Here is a 20,680-nt window from a genome sequence, read left to right on the forward strand (position 1 = left end):
GAGCGCGCAACGCTGGCAGGTGACGCCTCGCCGCTATCGATTTAACGGTTTCCAGGTGTTCTCAAACTCGGTCCTGGGGGACCAAGGTGGCTGCAGGTTTTTGTTCCAACCAGTGACAACACCTGATAGCACTGGTCTCATTTAATTAGCTGGTATTATTTATATTTTATTCTACATTCAGAAAAGCACAACAGCATGATTTTTACATTTATAAGAAATATTTCTGTTTTTGCTATGGATTTAAATGCTTAACTCTCTTTTTATTATATTTCGCCCTTTCTCTGTGCAGTTTTCTCCCTTTATTGAATCTTAATAATGACAATTAAAAACTAGCAGAGCAGAAACCCAAGCAAACAACACTCAATCGTCAAAGGCTGCAACTACTTTAGCGTCAGCCCCACAAAGTAGTAAATAACGGATTAATTAAACAATCTGAACACCTAGAAAAGTAGAATGACAATCAAGATGAAAATACTGTTAAAAAGAAAAAAATACACATAACTGCTTAGTACATTGTAATACTTTTTTTTTTTACACCAAACTTAGTTTTCTAATTTGTATATTGTTCCCAAAACGCAGGGAATCTGGGAAACAACAGTTCACTTAATTAACCCAGGAGTCCAATTAAAAACAGAGCCTGGTTGGAACAAAAACCTGCAGCCACAGGGGTCACCCAGGACCGAGTTTGAGAACCCCTGGTTTAGACGATTATCCGGGCACCAATGTGAACAGAATAACATATTTTAAAATGCAAAATAATGGGCGGCGTTTGAACACACTTCTAATAATCGGAAATGTACATTATTAGCGATCCTCACAAAAGGTTTAGACATGTCTATGTCTTTTAACACTTTATTTACGATGCAAGCAGAATGCTGCAATATTTCCAGTTTGCACGGCTTTTTTAAAACCTGCAACTAAGATATTTTTTGTTTGCGTTTATTCGAATATAACTCCTCAAACAGGAATAAAACATTCCCTGATTAGCTAAAATAAGTTAAATTTGAACAATTGCTTCCGTATCAATTCCAATACACCGTGCAATTAGATTACGCCGATAATGTAGAGACACGCGGGTCCTCCTTACTTCAGCATTACTTTAGAAGTATGGCATGCCAAATGATTACTGATTAAACAAACAAACAAAAAAAAAAAGTTGTAGGGAATACTCAACTACCCCCATGGTTTCCATGGCAATTGTGCTGCGTTTTAAAAAGGGGTGGGACTTGCTCCAGCTGCGTCCCATCGCAGACGTCACGGCAATAGATTTTTTCTTTAATTGAATTGATCGGCAATTTGAAAAAGCAGAAGGAGTAAAGACAACGGCGGCAAGTCTTCACACTGGAGATATTCCCCCCCCTCAATTGGCGTTTAATTGACAGAAGCTTGATGTAAAGGATCAAGGGGATAAAGCCTCTTCTTTTCCATTCTTTCACCTTCACAGTGCACCTTTCCACTTTGTCACTTTTTCCTTTTTTTTTCTTCTGTATGCGTTTCTGGGATACGTTTGGCATAAAGCACTGTTATCACTTGTGCACCCTTTTTCACAAAACAGCACTAAAGTTCTTTTTTTTCCCTCTCGTGGAACTTCAAATATACAGTTAATTAAAAGAAAAAAGCAGGGAAGGATTTTTTTTTTTTTTGACGGAAAGTACCGAGAAGTCGCGATGAGTAATATCAAGTCTGACGCTGAGCCAAGCAACAGCGTTGAAGAAGAGGTAAGGATAGGCTGCTTCTTTATTGGGCGTCTCAAGGAAACTCCAGGAGGTGTTTTCACCTGGGAATGTCGCACTCCTATCCTCTTCATAACTTTTTTTTTTTTTTTAACAATTGCATTTTAGACTGCTGTAATATCCCGATATTGTCACTCGGCTCCACGAAACTGGGCTCCGCTTGTCAGGGTGTTTTTGTTGTTTCTTCTTCGCCTTTAAGTTGGGTCGCTGGGGGAGGCAGATGTGTTTTCGGAGTTCGTGTAAGTAAAGTTTACGATCCCCCGGCGACCCCCGCCCGCCTCGATTCCTTCTTCGTGCGCGACACTTTCGGGGTATTCTTGGGTTCGATGTTGCCCAGGTATTCCACAGTAGGGTCGGTAACTGGAAACACCCGAAGTGTCGAACTTAAATGAGTGACGCAACTGCTTACTGCTCCAGTTAGTCGGGAAGCCTGTAAAACTGACGGTGTTCGACGACCCCAAATTCTCGACAGCAAGTGCCCGAAAGAGGCTTTAAGCGATTTTATTTGTCGTTTTTTTGTGTGTTCTGTCGTGGCAGTGTCTGCATTTAGGGTTTTATTGGTTTGCTATTCTTCGACTTTACGGGTAACATTGCTTATACTTTATCTCTTCGGTCGAGCGATGGTGTGTATCTTTAGGATTCTGTCTTGGAGGGATGCACAGCATGGGTTGGAAATTAGAGCCACTTAATGGAGGGAGCTTCATTTAATCAGACTAGATTAAGATTTATGAACGTTGTTTTGTGTTCTTTGTCTTTGAACCAGTGGGTTTTTTTGTTTTTTTTTTAATTTAATATGCATCCGTTTTCACAATTTATCTGAGATGGAAGGAAGGAGTCCCACTGTCTAAGCTTAGTTTCTTCCTTATGCACCTACTGTACTCTTTAAAAGTAATGGTGGTTCCTTCTAGAACCATTGCTTGACAAAAAATTTCATTATGAGAAGACTTCTTTGCATATGAAGTTAGTTCTTTTGAAAGCTTCCTAAGAGAAAACATTGTAGTGCCTTGCTAGGTAGCCTATTTGATTAAGAAAACAAAGACTTGGCCCTTGTTTATATGCAGCAAGGGTCCTTTTGAAATGGGGACCCGTCAGTTTTTCACGACTTTATCTGTTTATTTATGGAACCTGTTTAAAAGTGCAAATGTTCTTTCTGGAACCTTCAATTGGGTGGGTCTTTTGGGAACCAAAAATGGTTCCCCTATGGCATTGCTCTGGAGAACACCTGATGTGTGCCAACTGTCCGTACGAATGACTTTGTGAGTGAAATGAGTTTGGGTGAGCTTGAGAAGATCTTTAAACTTTTTAAGAAGCCTGTATTACTCCTAAAGTTTCGAGCTAGCAATTGTTGGCCCTTGGCATCCATTACATGCAGCAGACTGATAATAATCCATCACAATTTAATTGATATCCGCAGGGATGCTGATGGTCAAGGCTAGTATTCACCCGTTTGGCCCCATATGAAGTTTTATGGAGCAATGGATTTTTTGATCTTGTTTCCAGGTAGGCCAAATACTCTACACCCTTAGAAATAAAGGTCCTAGAGTGGTTCTTCAGAGTGATGCAACAGAAGATCTATCCATATGAGGGATACAGATCTTTTCAGGTGCAGACTCCATATACAATGAATTGGCACAAATAGATGGTAACAGATTTCTGAAATGCCAATGTGTCATGATTTTTAAAGGACCCTTCCTGCATACATCCAGTAACACTATGTATGTATTCTCAAAACGCAGAGCCAACTTCATATGCAAAGAACACATACCAGAATGAAATGGCGCTTGGTCAAGCAATGGAGCTATGAAGAACCACAGTGCCATTAAAGAACCATTTCAAGAGTGTAGCTGAGACCCAAATTCCCTTGATGGACCCAAGGTCAAGAATGCCGTGTTGGGATGTCCTCAGTCCTGTTCTATGGAATGTTGAGCTGTGCTTTTGTGGTTGGCTTAGTGGTTCTCGGTGTTCAGTCCTGGGGGGCTCCTGTGTTTGCTAGTTCTTGTCCCATCTCATTTCTGCTCTTAAATGGACTCCTAATAAAGTAAACTGTTATTTCCAGTTTGTTGGTTGTTGTTGTTTTTACAAACCTGACAATTACAAACTGGTTATGCTGTGTTTTTACTGAATGAAGGAGTTGGTGTTAAATGGGTAAGAACCCCTATTTTTCAATATTTAAAGTTCTGGATCTTGAGAGAATTATTTCCTAATACGTAGGTAACGGTGAAATCTCTGCTCCTTTTTGACTCCTTCATGCTGCCGTCTGCTCTTCATCTTACTCCGTGTATTCTGATACAATTAAGAAAGCAAATGCCACACAAAAGGTGAATTAAAGTGAGCCTTTAGACATTTGTAAGCTTTCTGGATCTTTAAAGTGTAAAGTATATGTTACAGCACTTGTCTAAATCCAAAATAAAAGGTGGAAGGGGTCTGCTAATTGAACAATGAGATCAACTAAAGGTAACAAAGATTGATTGGAAGAGGGCGGGCTTGCAACCACAGGGGGCCCTCAGAACTGAATGCTGAGAATCACAGGGTTAGATCATAAAACTGACAGATTAACCTACAACTTTATGATTCACTGTAGGACCACTGCTGCCTGTTTATGGTAACTTAATACAAGTTGTGAATTTGCATTGTTGTGCCTTTTCGCAAGGCTTTTGAAAGAAATTGTGTTGAACAGAAATTTACCCACAAATTTGTTTTACTGCATTTAAAGTGGTTTGAACTGGAGAATCCTCTCACTCCAGCTACACCGTAGAAACTGACCTGCAAAACAAGTGCTCATGCCTTACCCTGAACCATAAAAGGCCATACCAGTCTCTCCAAGTCAGTATTTGGATGAATCACCCTATGGCGCTGCTGGGGTCTTGGCCATTCGATGAAATGTTTTTTTTAGGTCGGCTTGCAGGAATGGGAGTGATGCCTGTGGAGGTCTTCATGTGTGGTGTAACTAGGCAGTGTGGAGAGAAAATGGCCAAATGTCACACATCACAACACCAGTGCACTCAAACATTGTCAGCCCTGGTTTTCTGCTTTTCTTTCTACTAAATCAGCCAATGTATTCAGCGTTTTGCTTCATCAAATGTGTGTATATACATTTTTAATAGTATATTCATTCCTAGTGTTTGTGCATAGCATTCCTTGCACACTTTCTCAAGGTCACTTTCTATGGGCTATACAGCATTTAGCCAGCTGTAAGTACATGAGGGTGTTTAGTTCTCTAGACAAGCTGCATTCCCTCGGTAGTTGGCGGTCTAAACACGGCTTGTAAATCTAATCTTTGCGCCCCAGTTCCTTTTACTTGATGTCTTCAGTTGTCTTTTGCTCCTTACACTTGCTCTCTTGCATGTGTTGATTTATTCATAATGTAATCTGGGGTAATGGCTTTTATAAGCTTTTACTTCAGTAAGTGTTTCTTGACCGGTGACAGTATGGTGAAATGGATTTGTGTTGAACACTTGGTCGCCTCTCTGCCTATCCTGTTACAGATGGCCTGGAAGGGGGCAATGTTTGTTTGAGTGGCCCAGTGCTGCCCATTAATCTGTTGTCCATTCCATCAAAAAAATCGGCATGTCATTCCGTTTTTGAGTGCACCCTCCAAGCCTAGCTGGTAAAGTGCCAGTCTAACCTCAAAAGAACCAAAAAAAATCGGTGCATCTTTTGGGTTTAAGTGTGTGGAGTCCACTGCTGGACTTGATCCACTTCGGTTTGTATATAGAGCAATTCATTCAATGGAGGGTGCAGTTAATGTCTCCATTACATTCTTCAGCACCTGGACTTGCTTAACACCTATGTGAGGGTCTTGTTTGTGGGTTTCTGCTCAGCCTTCAATACCGTTGTTCCGGAATAGCTTCAGAGTAAAATCCTCATTGGGTATAGTCTGTGGTGTCTGCCAGTGAATTGCAAGCTGCTTGACCCGTAGTGAAGTAGAGTTAAATGACACCTTTTTATATTGCCTAACTAAAAAAGGACTACAATATGCAAGCTTCTGAGGCAACTCCGGCCCCTTCAGGCAAACATCTTGCCTGAAGAAGGGGCACGAGTTGCTTTGAAAGCTTGCATATTGTAATTTTTAAGTTGGCCAATAAAAGGTATAATTTTACTTCTTGCTACATTCATAATGGCTAGTGCAGTACTACAAGCTTCTTGACCAGTAAGAAGCAATATGTGAAACTGGGCCCTTATGTAAATTAGCGTAGGCTCCCCCCAAGGTGGTGATCTTTCACCCCTCCTGTTTCTCACTTTACACGCAGGATTATAGATCCATGGACAAATCTGTACAAGTCCTAAAGTTTGTAGGTGACGCAACCATAATGGGTCTCGTTACTAATCGTGGTGGGCCGTCCTGTAGTATGGTGTTTATGTAACATCTTGGAGCTCGTTTCTATTAAAGTGGAAATGAGGGTTGATTTCCACCGACAAGTCACTTGCTGTCCACCTTTGCAAATGGCCAGGCGGTGTCTGTGGTTCAGTCATTTTTAAATTCCTGAGGTCTACTTTCCCTAATGCGTTAAAATGAGTCCAGCACATCACCTCCATCAAGAAAGCCAGGCAGAGACTGTTTTTCTTTGCCAGCATAAGAAGCTTGTTAACTCATATTTTGTGGTGATTTTTATTTTGTTCAAACATCATTGCGAGTATTGTGGTGAACCTTGATCACGGTTTGGTTTCCTTCTGCCTCCTCTAAGACTCTGTTGCAGCAAATTTTTATTTTTGTGAGAAAAATCATTAACTGTTTCCCAACATTAAAAGATCTGTTCATTGCTAAAGCAAAAAAAAAACAGGAAAAATGACAGCCGACTCTATGCACCCCAGCAGCCATCTCCTAAACTGCCATCACAGAGGAGGCAGAGGTCTATTGCAACCTGAACTACACGCCATCTCCACTGCCTCAAATTATTTTGATCCTAAAACTTGCATTAGGTTACTGATGTTTTTGCAACATTTGACTGGTAACTGGGCTGGTTATTTGTAAATACTGGCACTGTTTTTTGATATCTGTATTTTTGAATAGCTTTTCTATTTAATTATTAGTTTGAAAGTAGTTGGTGTGTGTGTTTTTTTTGTTCTTGAAATTTTTGTATGTTGGTTTGCAGTGTCCGGTTAATGGTGGGTTGAAATTGTGTTCTCTTGAGTTGGTTATGTCCTTCCATGTTTTTCAACTAACAAGTCAATTCTGGTATGGTTCACGTGTTGGCAAAAAAGTGATTTTGATTCCGAATTTTCTGCCCCAAACGTTGTTCTGCAAGTTATTGGACTTTAGGTGAAAAATGTAGTTTTGAGAATTTTAAGTTTTTTTTACAGCACACAATTCTGAAGCCTATTTTGTGCTGAAAAAAGTGATTGAGGTACAAACAACCCAATATCAAGTGTTTGCTACACAAACTGTTTGCCCTCCATCAGTTTCCTTCAGAATAGCCAGCAATTTAGATTAAATGCATTTTTATTGTCCTGAAGAGTGGTGATGTTTAAATGTTTGTTACCAAATATATAAAGTTGGGTTGATCCATCCATAGCCTTCACCAGGTAAAGCATGTACTGAAGTCCTTTTATTTAGGACTGAATCCAGGAAGCACTTTAAGATTCCCAGAACTCTTTGTGAGCTACAGAGTCATGGAGTTGAAGCAGAAAGCTTGATGACCTTTTTAGGAGTTCTGGATAAGAATAGGACAGCTTATTGTTGGCTAAACAGAGGAGCTTGTTGGCCTGAGTGTTCTATTGAGACAACAAGTTATTGGTTTTTTGAGATTGGGAGATGGAAACTGGAGTGAGGCTGTAAGTCAGTCATTCCACTGTGGAACACCTTAAGGGTGCGGGGCCAATAAATTGACTAATTTTTGTATATTTTAAAACTGTAATCCCCCTTAAGTGTAAATGATTGTAAACTTATTTTCTCCAATGGGGTTTTCTTTTAATATCTTTCAAACTGGATATGAGAGCAATTATGTTGCTGTATTGTACTCTAAAATCTATAAAGTACACCTCATATCTGAGAGGAGGTGTGTGTTTTGCACACCAGTCTTTCTCCAGGTTGCTGAGGGCTTTATTCCCATTTCCCAAAGAAGTGTTTAAGACTGACTGACTGAGTTGGCCCTGTACTGCGAAAGGGGTGGCATTATCTTGATCCTGTGAGATCAGTGCCCTGTTAAGTTGGTACTAGGATAGGCACCTGCTCCCTAATACCCTGATTAAGTACAGAATCGTATACTTTACTATAAGCAAACTCTTCTGCAGTTCCTTCTGCTATTTGCTAGTAATGCAAGTCATCACTCTAGCCGTTCTAACCAAAGTTGAAGTGCTTTTTCCATTAATGCGTAACTGACGGTGATTCACATGTGTTCAATTATTAAATTGCTAACATAGCACAATACCAGCTTATTTAAAACTGGTTTAATGGTACATTTGCAAGTCCGTCTGCTTCATGTTGTGCATTTATTAACCTCTGCTCATTGGGTATGCCTTGCATCCCTACTTTGTGTCTTGTTGCTTTTCTTTGTCAGACATTTGACTCCTGTTGTGAACACTGACCGATTTATCATACTCCAGCCACTTACCTTTCATAAGCCATTCACTCCCGTTTTGTGGATGCCAGATGACATTACACCAGGCCATGGACATTGGGTGCTCTAGATCTAGCGATGGAGGCTACTAGTAGGTTCATTCTCTGGCTCCTTGTCTTTGAGTGTGAAAGTAATGGTGCCAGTTTCTATCTATCATCTGTTAGGCCTAGACCCTTAGAGGCCTGAAGTTCTAGTACTCCAGTCCCAATAATGGGGCTTTTCCACTGCATAGTACGGCACGACACGGTTCAGTTCAGCTCACTTTTGGGGGTTTTCCACTGGGAACAGTACCTGGTACCTGGTCCTTTTTTTAGTACCACCTCCGCTGAGGTTCCAAGCGCGCCGAACCATTACCAAAATGTGACGTGTAAACTCTGCTGGTCACTGATTGGCCGGAGAAAATCGTCATTACTGCGTCGCTGAACTTGTGACATGAGACGCAACAGACCCGCTAGATTTCTAGCACAGCCAGCGAAGGTTCGGACTCACCATTTTGTTTTAACCAAAAATGGCTGTTTCGTGGTCTATTGAGGAAGTACAGACGTTCCTCTCGTTGGTAGCCGAGGAGCGGATCCAGCGAGAGCTGGATGGGGCGACGCAGTATGAAAAAGTTTTTCAGGAGGTCGCTTGTGGCGCGTTTACGATGTCACGGCAGTAGAGGCGGTGCAACTATAACGACACGTGAATAATCCCGCCCACTCTAAAGCGGTACTAAACTGCAGTCGAAACGCAAACTGAGCCGAACCAAGGTGAGCTGTACTGAACTGTGCTGTGCCGTACCATGCAGTGGAAAAGCGCCAAAACACTAGCTCTCCACATTGAACTGGTAGAACAAGTGGTAGTACCCTATAATGGCATGCCCTTTGCCAGCTCCTGCTGAGGTGTGCTCTGGTTCCTTGCAGCCCTATAAATAAACAGGTTTAAAAAAATAATTGTCTGAATATTGTCATCTTGTTCAAGTAGGACACTTGGTTCTGAAACCCTTTGGTCTCCCTAGTTAAATTATATACTTCCTCTTGCTCTGCATTCTTGGCAGGCAATCCCTCTTGGGGCACGAATTGTTCGTGTTAAATGGCCATATAAGCTTAAATACAGAAACTGAAATGATTGGCCTTCCCAAAGGCTTTGTTTTTCTTCTCTTGTCCATTCTGAACTTCAATTGTAGCAAACGAGTTTATTTTCACCCCTTTGGTCACCCCAGGATGCATTTCTAAAACCATTTTTAGAATGCTGAGTAAATTCCTGCAGTGTTTCTCTAAACACATTTGTGGGAGATTAGCCATCAACTGTCTTGTGGGCTGTTTATAAAAACATTCCGACTTGGCGTTGCTGCCTCCTCCTCCTCAACTGGAGTTTCTACAGATCCTTCGTCATTTTTTTAATCGGTTACTGTGTGGGTTTCTTTTCAGTCTCCTCCCATCTCATGTTGACGTCAATTGAAAAGCAACCTGACCAGGGGCTTCAGCAGGACCTCCCAGCTCTTATCTGCAGTCTGTTTCTTCTCAAGAGTGTTGTCTTGCTGACCCCCAGATAAACCTGGTACTTTTTATTGGTTGAAGCCGTTGTCTGCGGTGTTTGGTGATGGGGGTTGGATTTGTGTCTCCGCTCTGGAGATGGACGTGTAACTGGCTTAAGAGTTCTTGTTTGCACTACGTAAAGGCTTGTTTTGAATTTTTTTTTTTTTTTTCCCGGAATACTCCCCACCAGCAAAATTGTCTACAATTAAATAGTCAGCTGCAGTGCAGAAAATGTCTTGCTTTCTGCTACTTTTGGATGCTAGCATTTCTCAATGTTAAAGTTTTTAATCTGTCTGCCTCTCCCTCTATTGCCACCCCATCTTGTTGTTTGTATGCTACGCCTGACTTGTTTTGTGTCTGATTTTAGTTTTAAGTCTGAGGCAGCCACTTTTTAACACGGCCCAATTTAAAACACTCGTCAACTGGATTAGTAGGAATGGCAATCTGCCAGATTACCTCCAAATGATTGTCCTTTATGGCCTGCTGTTCCCCTCTCTGCCTGCTCAGTCTTCCTCCTTGCATCCCAGATTTACTGTCATCTTCTAAATCTCTTCCTTTTTATTATTTTGCAGTGTCAGGTTTTTGGGTTTCTTGCTTTCTCCCATGAAAGTTCAGAATTTCTAAAGACTAGAGTTTCAATGTCTCACTTTTTTCATAAGAATACTTTAGTATGGGGAGGGGTGGCAGTGTACTCGTGGTTTGGGCATTGGTCACCTAAAACTGGGTTGGTTGGTGAGTTTGCCATCCCCGACTTTCATGCTTTATTACCTTGACCACAGCAATTTTTCCCAAGTTGCATGCATTTGTATGTAAATTATCTAAAGGTGTGCTTGTAACATGCCTTTAGTATGGCAATCCATGTGGAAGTCTTCTGTGACATCCTATAGTTACTCTTAATTGGAACGGAAAGTAATTCATGGTTAGCCTTCTAGGAATTGACTTGTTCATGATATGGTTAATTACTGGGATGAGTGTGCTAACCATTCCAGGTAAGGGTTGGAGGTTACCAAGATCATCTGAGCATTACAGCTGATTTTAGCTAAATGAAAATGGCAGGTGTGGAGCAGAGAATGACAGAATTGCCTAATCAAGACAATTAAATTATATGAAATAGCATAAATGCTGTATGCTCCTTGCTGCTGTGTCTTGTGCTAGGATACTGGATATTCATAGTGCTCATATGGAGGAACAGTAGAGACTATGGGGCATGTTCTAGGTGAAAAATGGTTTACTAGGTGGGGTGTACAGTTTGGTCCACTTCAAGTTAGACTTTTTTTTTTGTGTGCTTTATGTGATGAGTTCACTTGCATTAATACGGGCATTTATTCTTATTTGACTGGGATTTTTCCCAGATAAACAGAGTGGGTACGTTCTCTGCAATCCTGTTGGGTCAAAGATGTAGGAAAACCGACTTTAGATTCTAGTTAACGTACAATGCTGTGAGCAGCTATATCGGCTTTCTGTTTCGGTTTGTTGAACACTTAAAACAATTTTGACAAGTACAGGCCATTCAGGCAAACGGGCACTACAGTCCTCTTCATCTAGATCTTGCAAATTGCCAAAGATGAGACTAAGGACCCTAAAACGGCAGTTTTTTTGCGAAGATGTGAAAAAAGAAAATATGAAATACATCTATTGAAACCAAAACAAATTAACTTAAACTACATTCTGATACTAGAAATATGGAGTTAGATAAATGTTGATTAAAAGTTAAGTAGGTATAATAAAACTTGTAGCAGTGTATCGGCAGCAAAACATATAGGAATACATTTTATTAGGGTTTCAAAACGTTAGGGGGGTGCGATTTTAAAACTGTTATGAAAACTCGGGATACAAATACTTGAAGGTTGAGAAACGCTGCCCTAAAGTTCCATCTATAAAGCTCCTTTCATGTAAATGAGACTTTCTCACTGGTGTGTGAATTTTAACCTGTGGTTTCCAGCAGTGGCCTTGGTATACAGGATCCCTGCTGCTACTTAAATTCAACACCCTTTTATAATTTAACTCTTCAGTATGTGTCCTCAATTTCATTTTGCTTAAACTGAAAAAGTTCAACTCCTTTTTCCTTTAACTCCTACCACTTTCCCAGAATCTGCCCTAGGGGCTCTTTACATTTTCTCTAGTGCTGCTATGTCTCTTTGGTGATATTATTCTAGTTGGCAGAGCTTCTGTTGAGGAGTACACGGAGGTTGGCATTTGTGCAGCCTTTCCCTTAATAGCATCCACCCTATTGAAATCCACATAGAACTTGCATGCCTGTTGCCTTGGTCAAAAAATACAGTAAATGGCCCTTGCCCCCATGCCACCAAACCTAGTGGGTTATGCTGGCAGGAGACCCACATAGAAACTTCCTATTCTGATGTGGTACTTTATCAAAAGCTGGGATTTTCATGGTTTATTGCAGGAGAACTGAAATTGGTATTCTGTACCTCTGTCAATACACCTGCTCCCATGTTAGCAGCAATTGCTGCATCCCTGCAGTGGGAACCACAGGCCAAGCTTGGTCTCCACCATTCTGTTTACATCAGACTGCCATTTAAAAAGAATGAGCTCCAATCACTCCAGCTTTACATTTCAGTTCAGTAGAATGTATTGAACACTTCCATGTTGCCTCCTGTTGCTAATCTGTTGTGCATCTTTTCTGGTTTTGCACTTCCTCTTGCTGTCCAGTGTGTTAATTTTGCTTCATTGTGAGTGAACCCGATGTTGAAGGTTGAATCATTTTTATGAGTGGGTTGATAGTGTCAGGTTTAAATTGTTGAATGTTGATGACAAGGGTTTTATAAGTAGCATTAGTGATGGAAAATGGAGTTGTGGTCAGGCAGTGGTGCCAACCGGTTACTGATCAGGAAACATGTGGACCACTTTGTCTGAATGAAGTCTTGTGAGACCTCTCAATTCTACTACCAAGGCTTTCTGATCTCTTAGAGTGAATGTTAGATGCCATGCAGCTGTGGTTTTTCAATGTGGGCAACTGTACCAAGACAGAGTTGGAAAACAAAGAATTGTCATGGTGGTGGGTCTTCATTTCATTGTTCCTGCCTCCTGCCCATTGTTAGGCTCTAGCTTCCCACAAACCTACACTGGAAAAGACCACATTTGACACCACCTTAGTATTTTTTGCATTGCACTTTTTTCCACGACTTCATATGGACCACTCCTTTACAGAATACCATGGGCCCCCAGTGGTATACAGTGTTGCTTTGTGCTGCCCTCCAGTGCATTATAATGGTACTAGCAAGTAACACACCACAGGAAAGATTTGGTTAACAGGATTTCAGTCTGAATTTTCTTTTGCATGGGGAAGGTGAGATGCTTCTGGTTTATGAATCTAGCAAAAAGGATTGCAACCTTTTAATAGCCTTAAGATTTGTGGTGGTTCTCCAGGCAATTGGTTTAGTGCCCCTCTTGAATCTGACACTGTTTGGCAAACACCCTTGATGGACTGAAGGATCTCCACTAACATTGACCCCCCGCTTTCATTTGTATTCACATCTTCAAACATATTTTAAATATTAGAACCATGGTCTTGGCAACATGTCCTATGAGACCCCACATCTCCTGCCTGTGTGCTCCTCACTGTAACTAGTTTAGTATTTTCGGCAGTTCAGCACCTAACATTCTGTTGGTTTGTTTCCTCACCATGAAGGTTTCTTCATTGGATTATGGTTAAGTGGATATTACTTGGTAAAAGTCCTCAGTGTCTAAGATACTGCAAAACATGTCTGCACTTTTGCTATATTTTAGGTCTTACAACTTAAGTGATTAATTTTTAAGGCTTGGGTGGGCTGCTTTTTTTTTTTTTTTATAATTTTTATTTTAAAGGTTTTTGCTTTCTGGCAGATCATTGGACTGTCCACTGCTCTTTGTAGTATGCATTTTGGAACGGAGCAGCATTCAGGAAATGCTACAGCCGTTCATCTCTTTAAACACGTCACACACTTGCTTTGTTCCCTAAGCACAACCTGCACTCTCACACCAGTTTACTCGTCCCGCTTTTAAATCCTCAATCCTACTCGACGACTTTTTTTTTTTTTTGTTCTTTTGCACTTTTCTGTACAGCTACAGCAGATGTCTAATGCGAATAATGTTTGAAAATGCTTCAGCGTCCAAGGAAGAGCAGCGCTAAAGACCAGGGTAAGGGGTTTTTGTTTAGTTTTTTCTCCTCCATACACCTTTGCCCTTCTGATATTCACAGAATTGAAGCCAAGGATGATATAGTCTTGCTGTAGAAAATGGACACTTGCCAGTCTCTCTCAAATCTGTTGCATTTACTTGCTGCGTTTTTATTTCTTGATGTTTACTTTTATCAGCTTGCACTTAAATTGCCGCCATCTAATGCAGCAGTTCTCCATTCAGAACTGGAGGCCTGCTGTGGGTTTTTAACCCAACTGACTTCTGCTTTTAATTGCATTTCTTATTTAAAATTGTCAATTCCTATATTGTGGTGTTGGCACTGGGTCTTTGTAATAAATAAAATGTCATTAGTTTCAACTAATTACATGGCTAAATTGTATTTTTTGGTAGTCCTTTTTGGTTACAGGGGCTTCTTTTTTCCAGGTGTTCTAGCATTTAAGTTCCTGTTTCTGACACTGGAGTAGCCACAGCCTTTCAACATTCCGTGTTTTCTCTGGTGTCTGTCCCATTTAGATATTGCAGAAAGTTTCACAGGAAAGTGACTGACTGACTGACTGAGCAGGATTTTTCCTTTAACTATGGAAGAAACAAATTTATAAATTCCATCACACTACTCTTCTAAATTCAGCAAATCTGTAAAGGAATTCTCAACCTAAAACCAGTTTCTTACCCCCTCCAATAGTTTATAGAGGTGGCAAAGATTTTAATTATGTATTTTTGTTACAGAATGGAGAATGTTTGATTACAAAATGTCTGTCCAATGTTGAAGAGCAAATAAGTGCTTGTACTTCTGCTAGAATATGAAGTCGCTTCTGGAACCTTCTCTCGAACTAAAATTGAATGTGCTCTAATGCAAATAAGCATTTGAATTGTAGTCCTCCTCCCCTCACTACATTGGTGTTCCTGTCTGCAGCTGGAGCACCTCAGGATTTAGTCAGTTTGTGAAACTGCATGGGTGACGTGACCTTCCATCTGTTTGAAGCCTCTTGATCCTCAAGTCTGAGGCATATTATACAGTGTACACTCGCTTTTCTTAATTTCTTTTTCTAATCTTTAGTTTATCAATTCAAATGTTTGCCCATCTGAGCGAATTTTTGAAAATCCACTCATGAGCTAAAAATGGAAGTGACGTATTTCACAGTTTTATTCAAGTGTAAATGTCTGAGACATCGTGAGGATACAGCTGCATGACTTCATGCAGATTATCTGACACCAATTGTGTTTCTGTGGACTTTTTGCTGTTTTCGAATGTTGGTCACCATCGGCTTGTATCAAACTTTCTCCATTTTGCATGAGATTAAAAAAATTGGCTGCAATAGTCCTTAAAACAATGAGAGAAGTTGTTGTTTTAATGAATCACAGGCCCAAGTTTTTGGGCCATCCAGTTTCAAAACGTGAGCTTCCAAAACTAAAACAGCTCTGCTCTGACCTGCCTCACTCTTGGTTGTCCAGTCTACCCAACAAGGTGGCCATCGACATTTAATTGTACTTGAGACAAACTACAAAAATGTGGCCTTTAGCTTCACTTCAGTCCTGACTCTAACCATTACTGGTCCTAAAATCTTGTATGTTGTCAGCGTTGACTGGGCTGTGCCATCTTGAATTTTCTGTAAATGTGCTTTGAACTGTATGAATATATTTTGATATACTGTTGCTAAAGAGAGCTTTGATATGGCTGCTTGCCATGCCATCTTTGCCTTGATGAACAGCACTGCAGCCTGTTGTAATTGCTGCCAATGTATACAAGATCACCTGTTGCCATACTGAATTGTGTCCATGAATATTTTGATTTGATGGTTAATCTCTTGAGGTGGGGGGATTCTTTTCAGAATATCCAGAGTTGCTTTCTAGCTAGTGTGCCTGTAGGCTGGCACTTGGTGTTGCAGGACCGTCCCTACTGGTAGCTGGCTGTGAGCAAGTTTCCACCCCATGAAGGGCATGGGAGTTTCCACATTCTGGATGTGCAATATACAATATATAACCAAAGGTTTTCTGAACTCCTGTCCATCTTGCCTATATCCGCTTGTTTGACATCCCAATCTAAATCCATGGACCTTTTTTTAATATGGTGTTGATCCTCTGGTGAAGCTTGCCAAAAGATATTTGGCACGTCTGTGGGGAATTTGTGGCCATTCATCCAAAGGAGCATTTGGGATGTTGGTTAGTAATGTTGGATGAGAAGACAGGGCACACAGCTGGTGTTCCAATTCATCTCCATGGTAGGGTTGAGGTCCTGGCACTTAGCAGGTCACTAGAGTTCCTCCATGTCTTTATGGCTTGGTATACAAGGGTGCTGCAATACTGGAACAGCAAAGGATCTTCCCAAACTAGACAGTTATGCACTTTCAAAATTTGAAGAAAAAGGTGTGTTGTGGTATTAACAGTAACCTAATGAAGATCCCTTGCCCAAATCCTAAAATAGCTGCTCAAACCAATACCCTCCTCCACCAAACGTTACAATAGGCACTATACACTCTAGAAGGTAGTGTTCTCCTGTCATCTGCCAAATCCACATTTTGTCTATCAGACTGCCAGATGGTGAAGTATGATTCATCACTCCAGAGAATTTCCCCCTCATACACCCCCCAAATTGCTGCTTCAGGATCCAATGGTGATGTGTTTTACACAACTCCAGTTGATGGTTGGTATTACATTTGGTGATCTTGGTCTTGTGTGCGGCTACTCGACTTTGGAAGCTTCTTTTATGATGATCCCATTGCACATTTCTGTGCTGATGTTGCTTCTAGAGGCACTTTACGAACTGTGAGTGACACAACAGATAATATGCAACCTTATTTCATGCTTTGCACTTCGGCGCTCAGCAGCCCCACTCTGATTTTGGGTGGTTGACCACTTCATGGCTGAGCTGTTGTCATTCCTCTGCTTCTACTTCACAGTATAGGGTGGTCCAGATTTAATTATGTAATTTATTACAGTATAATTTATTACACAGAAAATCGCCCAAAAAAATCCCAGACCAAAGGGTGTGAACTGACGACATGAAGAATCATCTTCGCACTGAACTGGAATCCTCCCCACATAAATCGGTCATCCAGATCTAGATCTGCATAATTAGATCTGGACCCACCCTGTAATAGCACTTAATCTGCCCCGGTCAGCTGCATCGGAGCAGAAATGTCATGCACTTGTGGCATCCTATTACCATGCCCTGTATAAAGTAGCACTGAAGAGCTCCTAGTCATTCCATCCTCATGGACAATGTTATTGGGTGTATAAAACCAAGCACAATATGTGAGGCTAAACACCTGATCTTCATTTAGAGGGGTATCCACATTTTTCTGGCCATGAAGTAGGACTTGCTCATTCACAATTTTCTGGCTAGACCCTGAACTTCTTAGAACTGAAAGCATTTGACTCCAGAGGTGTCTTATGGGTTATTCCAGAGGTCTCAATGCTAACCATACTTTTTCATTTGATCCTGCATTACATATGGAGGGGATAAATGCAGGACTGGCTAGCTAACCTGTTGAGCTCAAGTTCAGCATAGTAAAGTTGTAGGGTTGCTGAATTCTCCCTGGATATCAAGTATGTTCTGCTTGGCCTGAGATCTAGTAATGGTATAGTTCACCATATTTAACTGTATAATTGCAACAGTTTGGTCAACGTTGCCACTCTGATCTGGGTTGGTGCATCAACGAATGCCACCAAAGGCAAAGAACATTTGTTACTCCACCCTTAAACATGAGATGATGCACTTGTTCCACAGGTGTATTGCAATGCAGGTTTCACTACTCCCAGAATGCATCCTTTAACAGTAAGCAAATAACCAAACTATATATTGGAAAATTATATATATATTTTAAAGTTAAACCAACACTATTGGAGCTGGATGAGGAATTTATCAATTTTGTTCTTGGGCAAAGTACCAGTAGTGTGACTGCAGGAGGACTGTGCTTAGAAATGAAGTGCAACCAGCCCTCTAACTGAATGCTTCTAGGGAGCACCATCCAGACATTGGCTATTAAGGCAAGCCACGATGGTATTGATAGTAATGGGAAGATGACGAAGCTTAACTTGAGGAAGACTGTGTGGATGACAAGCTAGATGGAGGGGCTGTAATGTTGTGTGCAGAAGAGTTGACTTGCAGGCCTGATTTCAGGGGGGCACAAGTTGGCACGTGTGTAACTTTAGGCCTCTCGCTTGATGTTCTTAAGGTGAGGCATAACTTGGCCTGGTGTTTAGCAGCATACAGTGTGTCATGTTGGGGTGGTGGTCCATGTGGCCCCCAACAGCAGAGAAGTTAGCATTTATGGGCTAGGACTTGGTGCTCTGCCTGTTCCATATTGATTGTGAAACCATCAATACACCCAACTGTCTGTCTGAATCCTGCACATCCCTACTGCCACCAGTGAGCTTCAGATGGTGGACCCTGGCCTGGGAATAGTTTAGCATGCAGGTGTCCTGTACATTGGATGAGTAGAGCGTGGTGGAGTTAAGCAGCATGTATTGGATGTAAAGGGATGAAGTGTCTACAAATGTCTCCATTGAAGTGGCATGGTCACAGTGGCCACTGAAGAAACCCAAAGATCCTCGGTAAGGCCAGTCAGCAGCAATTGACATAAAGGGACCAATTCCATTCCTCCATCTCTCGCACCTGTTGGTGGTTAGACTTAGAGCAGCATTCTCATTCATAAAGTTTAATGCAGTTGCAACACGTGCCACCCGAGACTATCACCTTGTTGACTTGCCACAGGTGCCAGCAGTGACTCTCTATGGCCTGAGTGGTTCATGCACTTCAAATTTCGTTTGTAAATAGTTAATTCAATGAAGATTGGGACAGCTGGTCATGAAATACCATGACTGGGTGATTGTGTTTTTGTAAGCACGTAGTATATTGGTACATCTAAAGTGAGGCTGTAGCATGACCTACTCGGCCAACCGCATAGTCAGTTTACTGACTGGAATGCTGTTCCCATTCTGTGGATGTCATTGCTTGTCTCGGAGCATTCCTCTTGAAATAAACTCATGTGCTCAGTTTTGGTGAAATTGCATATTAGTTGAGCTTGATTATTTTTGGGCCTCATTCTGCTGTTCCTGGCTTTTGAATGCCTGGTGGAGACTGTCTTTTGATTTTGTTACTAATGCTTTATAAACAAAATGGTTGGCCTTCATTGAATTCTTTCAATCCTGGGCACAGTGGTTACATTTTTTTTGTAGTATGTATAGTATAGAACATTACAAGGCGTGTCCATGTTTGATACTCTTCCTTTTGGCTAGAACAGTAGTAACAATTGGTTGCTGCTCCATGCTGTAAATGTAGGTGTTGGCACCTCTGACGCCTCAGCAGAAGGCAAACTTAGAGTTGCACCATTTTCTAGCTGAATTGTTGGAGATATCCAGAGTCTGGACCGCTGTCATTTGAACTGGAAAACTGTAACGAACCACGTTCCAAATGTAACAGATTTATGTCCATGAAGCTCAGGGTTCCCAGATTTGTAAGTAACTTTCCAGCCCAGTGAGTCAAAATCCAACTCCTTCCTATAAAATCTAGTCCTGTATGTTGACCAAGTTCATACCTGCCAAATGCCACCTAAATGTACTCCAGCATCTGGTTGTAGCAGATTGGCAAATTCATGCTTAATTTGCATGAGTAGGTGGTGCTATGGATTTTGAGTCCTATTTTATTTTATTTTTCCCCCCAAATGCTTGAGGCCCACCAGAGGGTAAAGCCTACAGAATGAGACTTTAAAGTGTAGAAAAAGTTAAACATTTAAGCATTTAGGAAGAGCTTATTTGCCTAAATGTTGCATTTTCAACCCCCAAGGTAAAGTCAATTTAGTGTTGACTATGTCCTCCTACAGTATACCTGTATATCTGAATTTAAAATGTTCTTAAAGGTTATTTCTACACGGAAGGGAAAAGCAGGCAAGAGAACATTGAGGCTGTGTAGCCTTCAGGTGTTGCCAAACGTAGTCTGTCTTTTTTTTTTTTTGGAGAAAATTCTTTAATACCAGTCTAAAAACCTTGCATAGCTAACTAATGTCATTGTGAATTACACATTGTTAAATGCTCAGGAACATTTTTTTTTATCTTAATATGCTGCTAAGTTTATAATAAACCTGATATTCAAATAAGAGGGAGACTTGCCAGCCACACTACTGGTTTTATCCTTCATACTATCTTAATGGAAGCAATTGTGTTTTGGGTGGTTAAATATAAAATTCTGTGCTGGCTTTCTAACCACCACTGCATACCTGCTTTTAATACCCCTTTTGTGCTTTGTTTTTTAATCCACCATAATTGGTCAATTGTCAGCGCAATTCCCAATTTTATCAATAACTGGGTAGCAGTAGCTTTGACTGAGCAGTTATTGGTTGAATGTCTTTGTGAAACCTGATTTTAAACTTTAAATGAAGGGGCTTGTATGACATTTTGCTGCCCATAGGTTGGGGGGAAAAAACACATTCATTCCTTTTGTGGTGTGTTTTTTTTTTTTATTAAAACCCAAAATTTCTAGGAACATGGTCCAAAATGAATTGTGCCAACATTTCCCAATGCATGATTGGGCTATTTTTAAATCCATTTTACAAGAAACTGCTCCATGTGGAAACTAGGCTCAATACTCTTATTTTTGGCTTTCAATATTTTTTATTTAGTGATACATTTTGAAATGTTCTGTACCTTAAACTTTATTCTTAGTTAGTAATGTGTGTGTGTGTTACGAATTTTTTCCAATCTTGAACTACAGCTAACCCTGCCATGCTAAAAGCTTAGA

At 40.8% G+C, this 20,680-nt stretch overlaps 1 protein-coding gene across 2 annotated transcripts in view; it reads left to right on the forward strand.

The window, feature by feature from the left end:
* Positions 1 to 1,309: 1,309 nt before the first annotated feature.
* LOC120541745 (RNA-binding protein with multiple splicing 2-like) overlaps positions 1,310 to 20,680 on the forward strand; it is a 53,399-nt gene continuing 34,028 nt past the window's right edge. For both annotated transcript variants that reach the window (XR_005636069.1, XM_039773644.1), the window contains exon 1: positions 1,310 to 1,718. Coding sequence is in view for 1 of the 2 variants with exons in the window: in XM_039773644.1 (XP_039629578.1) it covers positions 1,668 to 1,718 (51 nt within the window). In the remaining variant the exon portion in view is untranslated. The remainder of the gene's footprint in view (positions 1,719 to 20,680) is intronic.

Source organism: Polypterus senegalus, chromosome 12 (assembly GCF_016835505.1).
Source record: "Polypterus senegalus isolate Bchr_013 chromosome 12, ASM1683550v1, whole genome shotgun sequence".
Classification (NCBI taxonomy): Eukaryota; Metazoa; Chordata; class Cladistia; order Polypteriformes; family Polypteridae; genus Polypterus; species Polypterus senegalus.